This window comes from Pteropus medius, unplaced genomic scaffold (assembly GCF_902729225.1).
Source record: "Pteropus medius unplaced genomic scaffold, Ma_sr-lr_union100, whole genome shotgun sequence".
Lineage (NCBI taxonomy): Eukaryota > Metazoa > Chordata > Mammalia > Chiroptera > Pteropodidae > Pteropus > Pteropus medius.
In genome coordinates, this window is record NW_024342467.1 from 17,801,678 (window position 1) to 17,819,880 (window position 18,203).

Genomic DNA, 18,203 nt, shown 5'->3' on the forward strand with positions numbered 1-18,203 from the left:
GCTAGATTTTACACGAGCTACGTTGGTACAGGCATTTCTCATTAAATTAAGGCTGTTAGGAAATACTAGTTCTCGCGTTTGCCAGTCGCTGGCCTGCAGCTTGAACCTGCCACCAGAGGGCGCCAACAACAGGTTTCTGACAAAACTGCAAAGGTAAATATCAGGAAAGGCAGAAATAGGTCAATTTACATGAGAACTACTACTGGATCTACCCCTATCTGACTGAAGCAGGATTTTTTTCATCACACGTAAAGGTCTATTTCTGGCAATGCAGGTCTCCTGGCTTAGAGAACTTTCTGATTTAAATGGTTGATAATGATTGTTTGTTTCAAGCCACATATCCCACACCCTTTTCATATTGCCACTTGACTTGGGGTGTTTATTGCAAGTCTGGTGAGCTGGGTTCACAAACCACCAACAGCGGGCCCAGCCCACTCCAGACGGAGAGTTAGTATGTTCAATCTGTACCCCTCTTTCCCCCAGCACACAAAGAGATACTCTGGATTACCACCCACATTACTCCTTATTACTAAGGTATGGGACTTGTATCTAATAATTACACACTCTGGTGAGTCGCTTTTTTTAACTCTGTCTTCGCTGTAACATTGTAGTCCCTCATTTATAGCCTGCTTTGTAATAAATTATGTTTTGTAATTTCCCACAGTCTCTATTTTTAATTATGCATTTAAAACCTATTTCAAAGAAAATAGATGCATTTGTATTTAAATTTTATTCATTTTATTTCATTTTCTTGGCAGCTCTTTCGTAACATTTTAGATCCATCTGTTTTCTTTTCCACACAGTATCATTTGCCGTTTTAAAAAGTTAACTATTCTTCAAGGACACACTGAATTCCTCGTACTGTTCAGGAAATCATCTATGGTAAATGTAACTATTCAGGTGTATACCTGAATGGAAGAGAAATTTAGATATTATAGTTGCACAAAACTTGTTCCGATTTATTCTACGTGAGCCCTCAAGTCTTAATGGTTTACGAGACCTACCTTCCCTGGCCCCGCTTCCTCTCTGCCTCGCCTCCCGCCTCACCCCTCCTTGCTCATTCTACCCTGAGTGCCACGCCCGCCCTCGAACGTGCCAGGCACACCGCAGCCTTGGGCTTCTCCGCCTCCTTTTCTGCTCCTTCTTCAGATATCTTTCCCCACCTCAAACGTCAGCCCTTCAGCGAGTTACCCCAACCACCTCGTATGGTATGAAATAGTTCCAGCATCCCTGATCTCCCGTCCTCCGCTGTTATTTCCCGTGATATTGACCCCTTCTATCGCACTGTATCATCTTCCTTACTTTTTATGCATTGTCTGTCTCTCCACCACCACCACCACCCCCCACCCCCCAGGATGTAAGCTTTGTGGAGCAAGGATTTTTGTCAGCTTTGTCCTATTTAGGCATCTGTGGGGCCTAGAACAGTGCCTGGCACATCACAGGTGTTCAATAAATATTTTTTAAACTAACGGAAAAGTATTAATCACATTAACACGTCCTGAGTCATCTCTTTGTCATTTGTGAGTACTGCAGCTTTAGCTAAATTGATTTGCAGTTTTAGCTAAATTGATATTGATGCTAATCATTAACCTCGAATGGTACTCAGATTTTGAAACAAAAAATAACTAAAGCTTCAGCCTCAAATCATTCCCTTTCTACACGATCATAAGGTCAGATCTTCTAGAAAAATCCCTCATACAGGGCCTGAGGATCCCCTGATCCCTGAAATTTCCACACGATTTCTTCCTTTTCCTATAGAGAGTGGGACTGTCTGTGTCTCTTCTCCATCATCCCTAGGCCTGCGCATGAGTCTCTCCCCAAACACCTGCTGCATGCCTGGGAGAGACTGCAAAGCCCTCGCTAAGTGAAAAGTCACATACATTCATTCACTTTCTCGGTGTGTTTCCCTAATACAAACAAGAGAAATTTGTCTCTCGATGCCCCAAATCAAGTAAAAGAGTGGTGATTGTCACCACGGTCCCTAATTTCTCCCCTGTGGAGAGTAATAAAAAGAATCAGATGACACCAAAAGTAAGAACTATAAAAGAAATAAATGGATAAATTAGACTTCATTAAAAACTTTTGCTCTTTAAAAGACACCATTAAGAAAATGAAAAGTCAGATGTCAAATGATAACGTACACCTGAAAATTATATAATTGCATTAACCAATGTTACCCCAATAAACTTAAAAAATAAAAAAATAAATAAAAAGAAAAAAAAGAAAACGAAAAGTCACAGCCCAAGCAAAAATATTTGCAAACCATATAGCTGACTCATACCCAGAATGTATTATTTTAAGTCTTAAAACTCAATGATATGAGAAACAATCCAATTTATAAACAAATGGGCCAAAGATTTGGATACTTCGCCAAAGAAAATAGATACCTCACCGTAGATGGATAGCAAGTAAACACATGAAAAGATGTTGAGTATTACTCGTCATTAAGAAAATACAAGTCAAAACCATAACATCACCACACCCCCAGCAGAAAGGCTATAAACAAACAGGCAGATAGTAAGTGTTGGTGAGGATGGGAAGAGACCCTCAGACACTGCTAGTGGAAATGTAAAATGATACAGCCACTTTGGAAAACAATTTGACGGTTTCTGAAAAATTTAAACACACCCTTACCATACGACCCAGCAATTAAACTCCTAGGTATCAACCCAAGAGTAAAAAAACATATGTCTTCACAAAGCCTCTCATAATGTTTATAATGACCGAAAACTAGACAATATGTGGTGACTTCCTGAAGCTCTTCATACACCGCTGGCAGCATCGAGTGTGCCCGGTCACACGCAGGTGAGCCTGCCCATCCCAGTCACCCTGTATTAAAGGGCATTAAGTTACCAAGAGCTGCCAGTTGCAGCTTAAACTTATGACACATAAGGAAGGATTCTAAATCCCCTTCTCCCACACCAGCCAAAGCTGGGGAGAAGAGCACCTTGAAGAAGCTATGCTAACAGAGGACCACCAGGGGGCATCGTGCTATAAAAGAAAAGGCCCCTGAACAGTTTCCTCAAAGGCGATTATTTCAAATCGTTCTCAAACGTCCAGGACCCTTTCCAAGTCCCTCCTCAGAGACGGCCCTCGCGGTGACCTGCGGCCCCCTGGGAGTGCTCTAGATACCGCAGAGAGTTCACGGAGCGGACCGAACGTTACTCAACTCCGTTCGGTTCATCTCCACCGAGCCCCACTGTGCTCCAGGCCCTGGGGACACGGATCAGGATGAGACCTGTCCCTGCTCTCAAAACACTCTGGCCAGTGGCGCAGACCGTGGCGCAGGACAAACATGCTTGATCTTATAAAGACATTTGTGGGTGATGCCAGGGTGAAGAAAGGGGAGGGGGGGAGGGTGGCACGCTCCAGAGAAGATGCCCAAAATTAAATTCGCTCGGAAATGCATGAGCTGCAGTTAAGCGCCGCATTCTCCTGATCTGTTTTCTAAAAACGTTTAGAACAAAGCATTTTCAACACTGGCCCTATTAAGTACTGCGTTTGTCAGTTAGAGCTGTCTCCTCTCTGGATTAAAGTGGATCCCAAAAAGCTCTGTTTAGAATATTCTGCTAGCGATAAGTCGGGTCCCTTTACTCCAAGAACGGTAACACATTTCTCACTTTGAATTCGCATCCCTGATCTGTTACGATCACGTGACATTTAGCCCTGTCTTGCCTCGCGACATTCCTTTGTATTGTCTTTTTTGGACATACTTAAACGAAAAGTAGACGAAATATTATAATGAAGCCCTACGTGCCCATCGCCCAGCCCCAAACACCATCAATCCACCACCACCAAGCATTCTGTCCTCTCTAGACCTCTCTTCCACCTCTCCTCCTCTGGTATCACTTTGAAGCAAATTCCAGATATTACATCACTTCATCTTACATACCTCAATAAGGGTCTCTCTCTCTCTCTCAGTAAATACAATATCATTACCAAACCTAAACCAAGGCGTGAACAATTCCTTAATATTGTCAAATAGTCAGTGTTCTAATATCCAAATTGTCCCCTAAAAGTCAAATGGTTATGTGCCTTCTTAGTCTGTTAGAATCAGGGTCCAACTAAAGTCTGCACATGGCACTTTATATGTCTTTAAATCTCTTTTAGTTCATGGGTATCACCTCGGTTCTTCTTTTTTCCCATGCAATTAATTTGCCGAGCATATCGATCACCGTTAGACTGCTCACCTTTCTTGCATGAAAGGATCCGAAGCTTGGAGGAGTTTATGACATAATACTACAGAAGAAGATATTTTTCTCTTCCTCATATTTGTCTCATTTCAGAAATGTCCATTTCGGAGTTGAGATTAGGACATGGATACGATCACTCCCAGCGAGCCCAACTGAGTATCTGGCGTCGGTACGATCTACACATCAGACGGATGTTGTCTTCTTGTCAGTACAGGACCCCAAAGCACCATAACGACCGAGAGGACGCCCCAGTCCGGGGGGCGATGCTCCACGGCAGAGCTCACAGCACGTTTATTCCTCTCGCTTTCGCCCTCCTTCCCCTAAATGACTGCGCGATCCCTCCCAAAGCGTGATTCTGTAACCCTCAGGATTAGTATGACATGGCGACCTCTCAGGAAAGCGCTAACTACCCAACGCCTTCAGGACAATAAACTACACCAGATTCCAGATGGCCCCCTTGAGCTTTGAGGAATGTAATATTTGACCAGGGAAGATGAACTTGGAGAATCCTCTTTCTCTCTTCACTTATGACAGTTGTGGGGATGCTGTGATCTAGTTGACTCCCAGAGATCTCTGAATTTTTCTCACTCTTAGGAGTTTGCGAAAATCCTTGCAGGAGAAGAGCCTATGCCCCATGAGTTCGGGATAGCCACACAACCTGCCCCAAAGTCCTGCTGTCCTCACAAGGCAGAAGAGACAAGGACATTCTCTGGGGTCTCTTTCACAAGGGTATTAATCCCCACTCGTGACCTAATAAATCGTAAAATGGTTGTCGTTTTCAAACTACTGAGTTTGGGAGTGCTTCGTTAAGGCAGCAATAGTCACCAGAACACAGATGCTCAAAAGGTAAACTTGATCTAAGGTTTCGAGCAACATAAGAAATGTTCTGAATCTCTACCATCACAGGCACTCTATTGTATCCCAGCGGTCGGCCAGTCACATGTCCACGGTGCCCGGCTCCATGCAGGCCCCAGGCAAAACTGTGAGTCACACATCATGCCTGATACTGGACAAACACCACTGAGTTCCCAGGAATCTGGTTGCCCAGATTCGTTGTATCGCCTGCATCCTGTCAGGAAACGGATCATAAAAAGGATAATTTGAGGAGGGTGGGGGAGGGGGATAGCATCTAGTGGGTAGAGGCCAGAAATGCTGCAAAACTCCCTGAAATGCCTGGGACAACTCCCACCACAAAACAAATCCAGCCTGAAACACCGACGGTGCCCAGGCCGAGACACCTCGCTACAGGGTGTTCCCCGAGAAGTCGTGGTGTTGGGGTCATGCACCTCGGTTTCCAGCTGCTGCTCTACTGCCAACACCGATGTGGCCTAAGCCAGTGACACGACTTCCCCGAGCCTCTTTCGCATCTGTCAAATTAGGATCATGATAATATAGGACCATCGCTTTTTATTCAAAGGATGCATTCTTGAAGACGTGCTGTAATTTACACCTTGAATAATTCAAAACCGATCTTTACAGACAGTGGCAGGTAGTTCTGATCATCGGCTGAGCCCATGCAGCCGTGAGGCATGAGCGTAAACACCGCCGGCAATTCCATCTGCCAGCCAGCTTTGAAATGATGTGATTCCTGATGGAATTTTACACTTGGAAGAATCGCGTTAATTGCATGCATAAAGTAAGATTTTAATTAATGTTTTACATCATGCTTTTTCAAATGCTCATAAAATGCAATGCCTCTGTATCTGCTCTCCCCTGCCCATTGGGGTTTTAGAGGGTCAGGTGAGATCTTGTACCCCCAGAAGTGATGGCTGCTGCCATTGGTAGAGCCATCATGCCAGGAACTTCTCTGTCCTTTCTCCCTCCCTAACCTTCAGGCCATCCCTTTTCTGTGGGGCATCCTTGATGACAGCTATTCTAATGAACTAAATAAGCCTTTGCTGGAGACCTGTAAGCCCATGTTTCTTTCTATAAACATAAAAATATGATGACATCCCCTTTCCAAAGATCCCATAAGCCACTCGCCTAGTGTGGGCACCTCCTCACCGACCCAGGTAAGAATTGCTGTGTTTGATGCATCCATCTGTCCTCCTATCTTTCTGCTTTCTACAGAATGAACCGGAAAGGATTAGACAGTGACCCCGGGGCATTCGATCGCTGAGCAAAGCGGAAGCTGCCCAGAGGTGGTCTGACTCGTCACAAGTTCACAAGTGTGCAAGGCCAGGTCTCCAGAAAGGAGTTGGGAGCCTGATAAACCTCCTTCGCCAGCCCCACCCCTCCCATCAAAAGTAGCATCCATGCCGCCTTCTGTTTTCCCGAAGCCCGTCGTTTATGCCGCCATCATAACCACTAATGTGCACTTTCTGTTAGCTATTTGAAAATAGTCTATGCGGCCCATCGCAGCCTTTTTGGTACCCCGGTTTGGGAAGGACTGTTTCGGTGGGTCTCTTTGCAGTTGGCTTGCCACTGAGAAGCATTTCATCCTTGCCCTCTGGTCCTCAAATGTTCCAAGTCACCAACAATAACAGCTAAGATGTATTAGATCCTACTGTGGACAAGCCCTATTCGAAGTACTTTACAGGTATTATTTAATCTTCGCAATAACACAATGCTATAAGTTACTATTATTATCCTCATTTCAGAGATGGGGAAATTGAGCCACAAAGAGGTTAAGTAACTTGTCCGGAGTCACCAGTAAATGGTGGAGCTGGGATGCAAAGCCAGGCAGTCTGGTTACCGAATCACGTTCTCCGACATTGTACTCTACTGCCTTTCACCGAGCAAAACCAAACAGCCAACGAGAGAGAAATGCCGGAAAAAGCACGTTGTTTTGTCTTCAGGGGCATAGAGGCTGAGCTTGCGATTTCCTGTGCACAAGGCTCTGTAAAGAAAGACCATCCCTGCCCCGCCCCCAACCTCCACGAAGAGAGAATATTTCTGGGAGGGGGAAGCAGCACGTACAGTCACTTGGCTGCCAACTTCTCATGTTTAGGAGAGTAAGTCTATGAGGACTGAAAGGGATCAAATTTGCACAAGTGATTTCAGTGGCGTCATGTTCTAAAGCCGACTTGGGAGCCCTGCCAGCCGAGCGCATGGACTCTCTTTGGCAGCGTCTGCCCCCACGTCCCCTCTGCCGCCTCCCTGGCTCAGGCAGAGGCAGCGATGAGCGAGGTTTCCTCATCAGTCATCCTGCCCCTTCCAATCCATACGCCTGGCAGCCACAGCAGAGGCCAGAGAGACTCTTGCATGCAAATCGCAAATACTAAAGTGTCATGTCACTTACCTTCCGAAGCCTTCGGTGGCTCCCCATTGCCCTCCGTATGAAGTCCAAAGTGTGGCCTGCCTCCCTGCCGGCTCCAGCCCCACTGAAGGACTTGCACTTCTGAGAGGAGCCTGCTCTCTGACGCCTCCCTGTGGCTGGTCTCCCCCCTGTACCATCAGCCCCTTGAGGGCATGTCCCACTCATCTCTGAGTCTCCACTTCCAAGCACAGGCCTGGCCCAGCATAGGGTACCAGTATAGATATGAGGCAGGTCCAGACAGCCAGGTGGATCTCTGCGGGCGCTCAGTGAGGGCCTGGGGCACCGTCCTTCTGCCAAACACATCATGGGGCTGGCAGACACTCAGCAGCCACGTGGGGCAAGACACGCAAGTAAGACAGAAAGAGGCCAAAGTCTAGACAGCGGAACACAGCTTACGACGCCACAGGTGAAACCTTTTGAGCCAAAGACCCAAGGATAAGAGACAACGACCAAGGCAATCGCTTGGGCTACAAACCAGAGGGACAAAGAGGGAAGGCTGGGCTTTCGACAGGAAAGAAAAACAGAAATGATGTCAGAGAGATGCTCTCAGCCACAGCGAAATCCCCAAATACTCCATCTGAAGGCAATGCCACAGCTATCTCAGCCGGTCTGCGAGGTTACAAGCCATAATTGGGGCCAGCCGGCAGACTTCCTACAACTCAAGATTCCTGAAGAAAAGAAGTTGTGCCTTAGAATAAAAAAGCCCATGAGCTTCAGAAATTTGTCTGACACGGGAAGGGTCACCCTCCCAGGCCATCGATTTCCGCAACCCCGAAACAAAGCAGCCCAAGATTCTGCCCTTAAGGAGAGCTGCCTGGGACATTCAAAAATAAGCCCAGTGGTGGACTTTCATCTCATTAACTTTCTTTCCTAAGGGTTTCTCTCTGACCCCTTTTAATGCAAACGCAGCTGACAAACTGCTGCTGATGGCGTCATTGGGAAGCCAGGAATACCTACAGCCGGTGTTAATGGGCGCCCTGTCTGGTTTCTGGTAATACCTTCATCAAATTCGCTGTTCATCAAATTCGCTGTATGTCTAAGACCATCTGAAGAGATAAAAATAACTTAGCTTGGGTCCCTGGAACTTGACTTTCAATAGCCTCTGAGGGGCTCTCGGTTGCACTGCTGCCCCTCCCCCCAGGAAATGCCCAGTCCCCCAGACGGCTCCGTTGGGGGTGTGAGCCGCTGTCTGAGGCCAGCCCCACCCCCGCCGTCTACTCAGGGACTTGGCTCAGGCCATTGTCCCCTCTCCCCTGCACAGAGGGGTCCCCCTCTTTACTGGCCCATTCTCATCAGCGCACAAATTTATTTCTTCCATCATAAAAGAAAACTCTCATTCGACTGCACACTCTTCTAATTCTCTGCTCCCTTTTATAATAAAACTCCTCGAAAGACATGTCTCTAAATATTGCCTCTTCTGCTCTCCCCCCAGCCTCTCTCTGCTGCTTCCCCGATCAGGTTCAACGATGACCATTCCCAAATCAACAGTCGACCTCACTGAGGCCCTGGTAGCCTGCGACGGACGCCTTTGCTCACCACCCGCTTCCGGAAGCATGCGCCTCGCTGGGGTCTGAACCCCTCACCCTCGGTCTCCCTCTCACCTCACTGGCCATCCCTTCCCGGGCCCCTCTGAGGATTGCCCCACCTTTCCGACCTCCAGCTTTGGGGTCCTCCAGGGCCGAGTCCCTGAACATCTCTTCTTCTCTATCTATTCTAACTGCCAGGTGACCTTGCCCACACACCTGCTAGTGATGCTAGTTTCACACCCCCAGTTCCAGTCTCTGCCCTCAACACCTTCCCTCCCCATCCTCTTAAATCCAGTGGGATGTGGCAACTCCATTTTTCTCGTCACTCAGATCCCAGGTGTCGGAGTCATCCTTGACCTCGCTCTTTCTTACTCCACGTCAATCTACCTTCAAAATACATGTAGAAGACGATGACTCCTCATCATCCCACCTCTTCTCTAGCCAAAGCCACTCTCTCTGACCTGTCCCATTGCAATAGCTTTGAAGGTCACCCCGCTTCCCCACCCCGCCAGCCTCCTCTCCACTCAGCAGCCAGAGATTGTTTATCGATGCTCCCTGGGTAGCACCGCATGCTCGGCTCAACCGCTAACCCCCACGGCACTCCCTCTCTGTACGGTAACTCCAGCAGCCTCGTGGGGCTTACCTGGGCCAGGTGCACTGGCCCCCACTCCTGCTCCGACCCCACCTTCCTGCTGGCCTCCACTCCAGCCTTGGGAAGCTACTCACCTCTAATATCCACATAACTCTCTCAATTATCCATGCCTCTTTTCAAGTCTCCTAGCCAGAGAGGCCTTCCCTGACCACTCTATCCAAAACAGCTCCTCCTGGTCAAGCCTTCTGTCCTGCCTCGAATGCCTTACATGTTATCCCTTAATGGTATGCATTTATTTTTGTATTTGTTTATTATCTGTCTGCCCCACCCCCCAAATGCCAGCTCCATGGGAGAAAGAGCATTGTTTGGTCTCCTGCCACATTCCTGGAGCCTGGCACAGTGCCTGGCGCGTGGAAGACCCTCGAGTCTTTGTTGAGTACCCTCATATGCCGAGCACGACTGAACTGACCTCATTTAACCCTCCAAAGAGATCGCAAGGTAAACGGTGTGATTATCACTCCCATTTCACAATGGTGCACCTGCCTTAGGGAGCCCGGCATCTGCCTGGAGGAGTTTATGAAGCTCCGTCCCGCCTGAATTCACCAGCACCTGGGCCCCAGCTCTGCTCACAGGGCTCTGTCCTGTCGAGAGCCAGGCTCTGCCTGGGCCCCTGTTCCAATAGCTTCATCTCTGTTTTACCCTTTGGTAAAAGAGTCCTAAGCCTCTGTCTTGGCCCACCAGCCCAGAATCCCTGTTCCCGGAACTGGGTCCTACCAGAGCCCTCCCCAGAGGCAAGAGGCTTCTAGTTCTGCCACAGGCCGAGAGGCCTTCGGCTGCTGACCACCTGGCTATCTGCACAGAGCCTGTCCCAGGAGCGTCATGCCGAGCTGCAGTCAGCTCAGCCCTCAGAATGTAGCTGGCGGCCCAGTAACTGCATCGGAAACTGGCCCGTGAGAAGCCCGTTTGCAAGCCCTCCCAGGTGACCTCACCAGTTACAGTCTCCAGGTCACATAGAGTGCCAGGTGCTGTGTATAGCACCTCCCTCACGTTACCTTATGTTATCCTGTGAGATAGATATTGTCAACCCACTTCACCATTTAAAAAGTTTAGCAACTTGCCCAAGGTCAGGGTGGGCACGTGAACCCTGTCCATCTGATTCCTGTGCCTGTGCTCTCTCTATTCTTCCCGCTCCTTACTGTCGCCGGGCGGACCTCTCCCCGTCTGCGGCACATCTGTTTGCTCCTCGTGCATCTCCAAGACAGGGATAGAAAATTCTGGAATACATTGCCCTAGTTGCCTGAGCATTACATTCAAATACATTTCTCTCTCTCTCTCTCTCTCTCTCTCTCTCTCTCTCTCTCTCACACACACACACACACACACACACACACACACACACACACGCCCTTGAGGCAAAGCCTCAGCCAGCAGATGTCTCTGTTCAGAGCTAACAGACAACCTCACTGGGGCATCTCAGGACTATCCACATTTACATTTAATAATAACCATCGAGTTATTATCTTTGACACTAATTGCAGGAATTTGAACAGATAATCACAGCTAAAGACATGAACTTCTCTTTTGCTTACTAAAAATCACAAGGGACTTGCCTGTGACTGAGGCCTGAGTCACTACTGACACTACAAGAGCTCCCGGCAGTGAGCAACAATCACAAGGCCGTCAACTGGCATTTCTGGAATGCCCACGGCATCTGAGGTAGCCAAGTCCAGTGGATATAGCTCTGAACTGACTACTCAAAGGTCCAGGTGTAAGCCCCAGCTCTGTCCCTTATTTGCTGTGTGACTTCAGATAAGTCACTCTGTGTTGTGAGCCCTGTTGAAAGGAGAGCATGGAACCGACCGGCCTCTACCGAGGTCTCTTCTAGCTGTGGCATTCTACGGAGAGGCAGAGACTTCAGATTCCGCAGACCAGGGGCCAAGGGAAAGTCTCTCTTGAGAGTCTGCCATCCATGGGAAAGATCAAGAAGGAAAGGTCTACGTTAGAGATGGTTGGCTTTTTGAATGGGAAATGCCTGATATACTACAATAAGTACCAGAATGATGGATGGATGCCGTGTGCACGCATTCGATGGGTTCAGAAATGGCCAACCTGACCTTTACCCGCGTCCTGACTCTGGAAAGAGACCCCAGCTTTGGCGTCAGCCGCTTCAGGGTTAGAGTCCCGGCTCCAACTCTTAGAATCACTGTAACCCTTGGCAAGTTGTTTGACATCTCTGAATCTCAGTTTCTGCAGCTTTAAAATGAGATAACAGTTCCCGTTGCCATCATTCCCCAGTCTCCAAAAGACTGTGAACATCCCTGTTTGAGCACACGCAGATCAAAGCAAGCAAAAGTTTATTTGCCACCCACCCACCTGAGAAGCGTGTACAGAACTGCTCAAAAGTCAAAATGAGCGCCTTAGTTCACCGAATAAGTCCTTTGTAGCCCATACTCAGCATCAATATAGTTGGAGCTCCCCATCCGTTTAATAAACTTTTATTGAGTGTCATTTTGTGCCGAACATCGAGCTCGGTCTAAGGATTCACAAGTGACTAAATAAACGTGGTTTTCAACCACATCGCGATTCAAGTCTAGAGAGGGGTGTGGGCATGAGAACAGCATCTGCGATCCAGATATTCTCAGCAGCTTGCATCCCAGAATGAAGTACACAAGAGCTGTATAAATGTTATTTAAGAAAAATTCTTTCAAAAAAAAAAAGGAATTCATTGGCAAGATAAGGGAAATCCAGAGTGTCACTGGAGCGCTCAAAAGGGAACCAAACCTACGGAAGCTCACAAGGGCTTCCTTGAAGAAGAAAGGTTTCAGGGGAAAAATATTCCAGGCCCAGGGAAAGTCACATGCAAATCCTAGAGGAAAGACACAGAGCTCAGTCTGTCACAGAACTGAGAACAGTTCAGGGACTATTGCTCAGAGGTCACAAGCAGCGAATAGAAAAGAGACAAATCTGCATAGGTATCAGGGACCAGATCGTAACTACAGGGTCATTTAAGGAGGGCTGGTTTTTCTGAGGCCAGCAGGAAGCCTTTAAGGGCTTTTGAAAGGTAGAAACATCGTTATTAGATATTTATCTTAGCACTAGTTTCTAAATCTTAATGTACTTAGGTGTTACCTGGAAGCTTTAGTTAAATGCAGATTCTGATTCAGTAGGTCTGGGCTAAGGCCTAAGATTCTGCATTTCTAATGAACTTCCGACTGTGCTGGTCCATCAACCACACTTTGAGTATCAGCATTTTAGAGTGGTCACTCTAGCTGGTTTTAGAAAATGGATTGGAAGAGAGCGGGGCCAAGGAGGCAGGGACCCCAGCGGGCTGGGTGCTGGTGAGGAAATGGGCTGAGGAACCGGCAAATGAAAGAGAAATAAATAAACAGAGAAGAAATAGTACAGGATTTGTTGGGGAGGGCCAGGCTGCTGCGCCGGGTCCTGGCTTAGGCATCTGAGTGAATCGAGCTGGCATTCACCAAGACAGGGGCCCAGAAAGAGAAGCCCAGTTTGGGAGAAAAGATGACTTCATCTGTGTACACGCTGCATTTTTGAAGTTCCTCTGAAAATTCTAAGTGGAGATACCAAGTAAAGAGTTGAATGTACATATCTATAGTTCAGAAGAGAGTTCTAGATCAGAGACATATATCTGGGAGTCATTAATAGGTAGATTTTGATTCTTCCTTCTCTATAATGCCAAAGAGGCCAGAGTTGCAATTTTCTTCCCTGTGATAGGCTCGAAGTACCTCCAATGTGACGGGGCAGGGAGCGGGAATCTGCATGACACACGCCTCCTTGAGCCTGTCCTTTGTTCTCCCAAGGTCCCCCAGAAGCAAACAGGACTGAAGTCCGCTAGGTAGAGGAGTGCTCCCTCACAGGCCGGTGGGAAGCTCATCGTGAGTCAGGACAGAGCGAGTGGAGATTCAAGTCACGCACCTAGGGAAGGAAGGTTCTTGACTGAGCATAGGAGAGAATTCAAGTTCACGTCAGAGTCGGAGACAAAGAAGAGTTTATTATAGCGCGAATAACGCTCACAGGCAGAGACGTGTTCTCCTTTCAAAGACAGAGAATGAGAGCACTGAGAGAGACAGAGAGAAAAGACGGAGAAAGACAGTGAGAGAAAGACCCGGAGCGTTCAGGGAATTCAGTTTGCATATCATTCTTAGTTTCTACAAATCACAGTTTAAAACTTTGTTTACAGATTTTCCTTTAATGGTATGTAGTGTGAAAAATAAAGGGACACACAGCTTGAGAGGCAGGGGCACGTAGAGAAGAAGCACGCCGGCCATCCCCAGCCTTCGTTCCAGACGTTCCGGCATGGTTTTCAGGCAGTAGGGAATGAATGGTTGGGTTTATGTTGTGTAGGGTACGACTTAAAGGCTGTTTTCCCTTCATGGCACGGGTCAGTGGTTTGTTAGTGATCCTAACGGGATTCTTCCTTTGTTCTGCATGCTGCAGACTGTAAATACAGCTTGAGTTAACATTTTGTTCTCATGCCTCTTCCCTGTTTCAATCCTAGGACTTCGTCTCTGCCCACTGAAATCCAAACGCAATCTCCTTATAGAATATTTGAGAAAAGAAAATGAGAGGAGATTATGAAAGGTGTCTGGCATAATGCCTGGCGGAGAGCGGAGAGAGAGAGAGCTAGGTTATAGTCACATGCAGTGCCGTGCCCAGGGGAACCAGCAAGTCCTTGGCAGGACTTAAATCCCAGAAGGTCAGATAGGCCCCAGGAGCAGGCATGAGAAACATACAGGAGAAGAAATACAGGAGAAGCCCTCATATATATGGTCAACTAATATTTGAGAAGGGAGCCAAGAATGATCAATGGGGAAAGAGGAGTTTGTTCAGTTGGAAAAACAACATGCAGAAAAGTAACACTAGACCCCTCCCTTACACCAGTCACGAAGATGAAGTTGAGAGGGATTAAAGACTTAAACTTAAGACCTGACACTGTGAAATTCCTAAAAGAAAACATAGGGAGGAAGTTCCCTGACATTGGTCTTGGCAATGATTTGTATAAATACGACACCTAAAGCACAGCGATGAAATCAAAAATCAATAAATGGGACTACAGCAAAAGAAACCATCAACAGAAGGAAAAAGGTAACCTACAGAAGGGAAGAAAATGCAAACTATATCTCAGATAAGAGGTTAATACCCAAAATATATAAAGAACTCATATAACTCAATAATAACAATAATTTTAAAATGGACAAAAGAACTAAACAGTCATTTTTCAAAGAAGACATCCATATGGCAAACAGCTGCATAAAAAGATGTTCAGCATCACTAAGCATCAGGAAAATGCACATCGAAACCACAGTATCACCTCACACCTGGTAGAATGGCTATCGAGAAGGCAAGAGATAACAAGTACTGGCGAGTTCATGGAGAAAAAGCAACACCTGTACGCTGCTGCGGGGGATGTAAATTGGTTCAACCACTATGGATAATAGTATGGAGGTTCCTCAAAAACTAAAAATAGAACTGCCATATGATCCAGCCATCCCACTTTTGAGTATGTAGCCAAAGGAATTGAAAACAAGCTATTAAAGACATCTGCCCTCCCTGTTTACTGCAGCACTATTCACAGTAACCAAAGCATGGAAACAACCAAGTGTCTGTTCCTGGATGAAGGGATAAAGAAGATGTGGTGTATATATCCTACAGCCCTAAGAAAAAGAAAATCTTTCCGTTTTCAACAACGTGGATGGACTTTGATCACGTTAGGCTAAGTAAGATAAGTCAGAAAGAGAAAGACAAATACTATATGATATAATTTATATGTGGAATCTAAAAGAAAAAGCTGAATTCTTAAAAACAGAGCAGATGGTAGTTGCCAGGGCCTGGGGGTGTGGCGAGATTGGGAAAGGCTCTTTAAGGGCACCCACCAGGAACTTGTACGTAAATAAGTCAGGAAGATCTAATGCATACAGCGATTATAGTCAGCAATACTGTATTATAAACCTCGAAGTTGCTAAGAGACTAGACCTTAATTGTTCTCACTACAAAAAAGAAATAATTATGTGAGCGGTGGAGGTGTCAGCTAGTGCTACAATAGTAATCATGTTGCATTGTAATCAGACTAACACCTTGTACACCTTCAACTTACACGGTTATATGTCCATTACATCTCAATTAAAAAATAAAAGTAAAAAATACATGTAGGAGAAAACCAGCCTATGCATCAGGCTCATTATGGAAATCAAGGCACAGGGTTTGGAGAACCAGGCATGAGGGTTTGCTGCTTTCTGGCTCACCGAGCTACTTGCCCAGGGCTCCTCAAAACCCCAAGAAGGACTGGGACCTGTCCCAGACACTAGGATGGCCAAGTACACTGGCTGTGGGGTCGGAAAAACAGTGTTTCACACCTCCAGGCCTCCACTGACTCAGCTCCCTCCAGTGTTCCCTGCACCCTTTCCTTTCAAAACCCAGCTCAAGCCAGCTTCTGCCAGAAGACTTCCCTGGACCCTCCACTCCAGCCTTCATGTCCCCGTTTACCCATCACATCTTCTACATCGATTTATCGTGTATCATGGTGTAATGTCTGCCTCCATCAGTAGATGGTGAGCTCACATGGCCATTGCCCTGGACTGATATCAACGTAACATTCAAACGTAACAGCCGGACTAATCTGTTGACTGAATAAATTTAGTTACAGCAATATGACAGCCTCGGTTGTCAAGGGAAAAGGACACCTAAAATACTAGTAAAATATCTTTTTTACTTATTTTCACTTACATGGCTAAGGTGACGTGAGAGTGAAAGAAATGCTCAGAAGTTAGAAACAATGAAAAACCATAAATCCAGAGAGATAAGCAAGTCCTGAAACTGGCATTCTCCCTGGAGGCATCTGCCAGTCCCTGGTGGTTTAGGGACTGATTTTAATGAGACTTACGATCATGGGCGGACAGGAAATAAAGCCTGGAACCGGAACCGAGGAGGAAGCTGAATTAGAGATCTCACCAAAAGATAGGACCTCCGCGAACACACCACCCTCAATGGTATGACCTAGATTTTTTAAAAGCCTTCCCCACAGCATGGGCAAACAGTAGAAATCGTGACCGTATTAACCTTGACCCTGGGTGGAGTCTGAAAAAAACCTCCCTAGAGGACTCTTAGCCACACAGACTCAGAGCTGGAATTCACACTACCGGTGGGGACGGAGAAACCCCACATCAAACGTTTAGTTTAAAGGAGTCCCAGGCTGACCCAGAAGTTCTCAGCAGAACGAACAAGAGGAAAACCACACCGCATGTGTTGTATTGAAACTGCAAAACATTGAATACGAGAGAAAATCTCCAAAAGCAAACAAAATAAAAAGGTAGATTCTCTGTAGTCAAACCACCACTGAAAAGGACTGCGTGGCATGGAATGCACGGTTTCAGGCCCAGCTATAGCCTCACCGGGTGATTTGCATACTCACCCCCGTTTCATGTGACATAAATTTCCTCCTGGAGAAAGGCAGGCAGCACCGACTTACGGCCGCCTCTTCCTTCTTGCTGTGTGGGCAGTATCTTCTTTTTGCTCTCAATACTATGCCATTCAGCACAAAAGGACACCTCAGAGTCGTCAGGGATGATTCCTAATTTGGCTGTCCTATCTGCAGAGTAAAGTCCAGTGATTCCCATCACAGTTTTACTCTGGGTTACTGTGGATAAAGGATTATATTGAAAGAAAAGGAACATGGCACCACTATTTATGAGCTTCATGATTTTGTGTAAGTGTCTTCTCACCGAGTTCTCATTAAAGAAAAAAAAAAAGATTTGAATTTGAAGAGCTCTGAGGTCCCCAAGAGGTCTGAAAAATTCATTTACACTTCTATCCATGCCCTTCGCTTGCTTTTGGCTCTTATCGAATGCTTTCTCTCAGAAACATAATAAGAGAGTATCACCATCTATCGCTCCAAGGTGACAATTTTCTCTCTTACACATGGCTGGATGGAAGGTTCCAATGTCCTCAGAGGAAAAGAAAATTGTAACCGACCAAAGTGTGACAGAGCTGGATACATGACAGCAACATGAAATCAGCTCTATAAAGTATGAAACTTATCACGATTCAGTGTGTTCCGTGATGGTGCAAAAGGCACACATGTTTTAAGACAGAAAATTAAAAAATGATGCCTATGGGTGTCATTCTGTGAAACAGTCTGTCAGTAGCAGATCAGAGTATGACCCTTCAGTCCTAATTCTGAAGCAAGGAGTAAACAAGAAGAACAAACCCCAAGGCAGCTGTATTTTTAAAAACCAGGGCATATGAAGACAGCAAGTGTGAAGAGAGTTATGACGACCAAAGGGCGAACGTCCTAAATTGGGAACGACCCAGACAAGTATAGACACAGTTGTCTTATCAAAGGGTCGAAATGTGAGATACGAACAGGAAAAAAGGTACCGGCGAACAAGAAAAAGCACGAGCCCCGAAGTCAGATAGCTTTCATTCACATCCGAGCGCCATGCGTTTGCCATCCCTGAACCCGGCTGCGTAACCTTTAATCAGTCCCCTTCCTCCCTGGCATCGGGTCCTTCCTCTGTAAGGTGGGGATCATCGTACCTTCCTCCTATGGCACGCGTGAGGATTAAATGAGATCATGTTTGGAAAACCCTCACAGGGTGCCTGATCTTTAGTGGGCA

The 18,203-nt window shown here is 46.6% G+C and overlaps 1 protein-coding gene across 6 annotated transcripts in view; it reads right to left on the reverse strand.

Moving 5' to 3' along the window:
• PDE1C (phosphodiesterase 1C) overlaps nt 1-10,836 on the reverse strand; it is a 446,101-nt gene extending 435,265 nt beyond the window's left edge. For 4 of the 6 annotated variants that reach the window (XM_039862679.1, XM_039862677.1, XM_039862682.1 and 1 more), the window contains exon 1: nt 10,767-10,836. In XM_039862679.1, the coding sequence (XP_039718613.1) occupies nt 10,767-10,821 (55 nt within the window). In that variant the 5' untranslated portion in view covers nt 10,822-10,836. The remainder of the gene's footprint in view (nt 1-10,766) is intronic. The other 2 variants (XM_039862680.1, XM_039862678.1) reach the window with 1 other exon arrangement.
• Nucleotides 10,837-18,203: the final 7,367 nt, after the last annotated feature.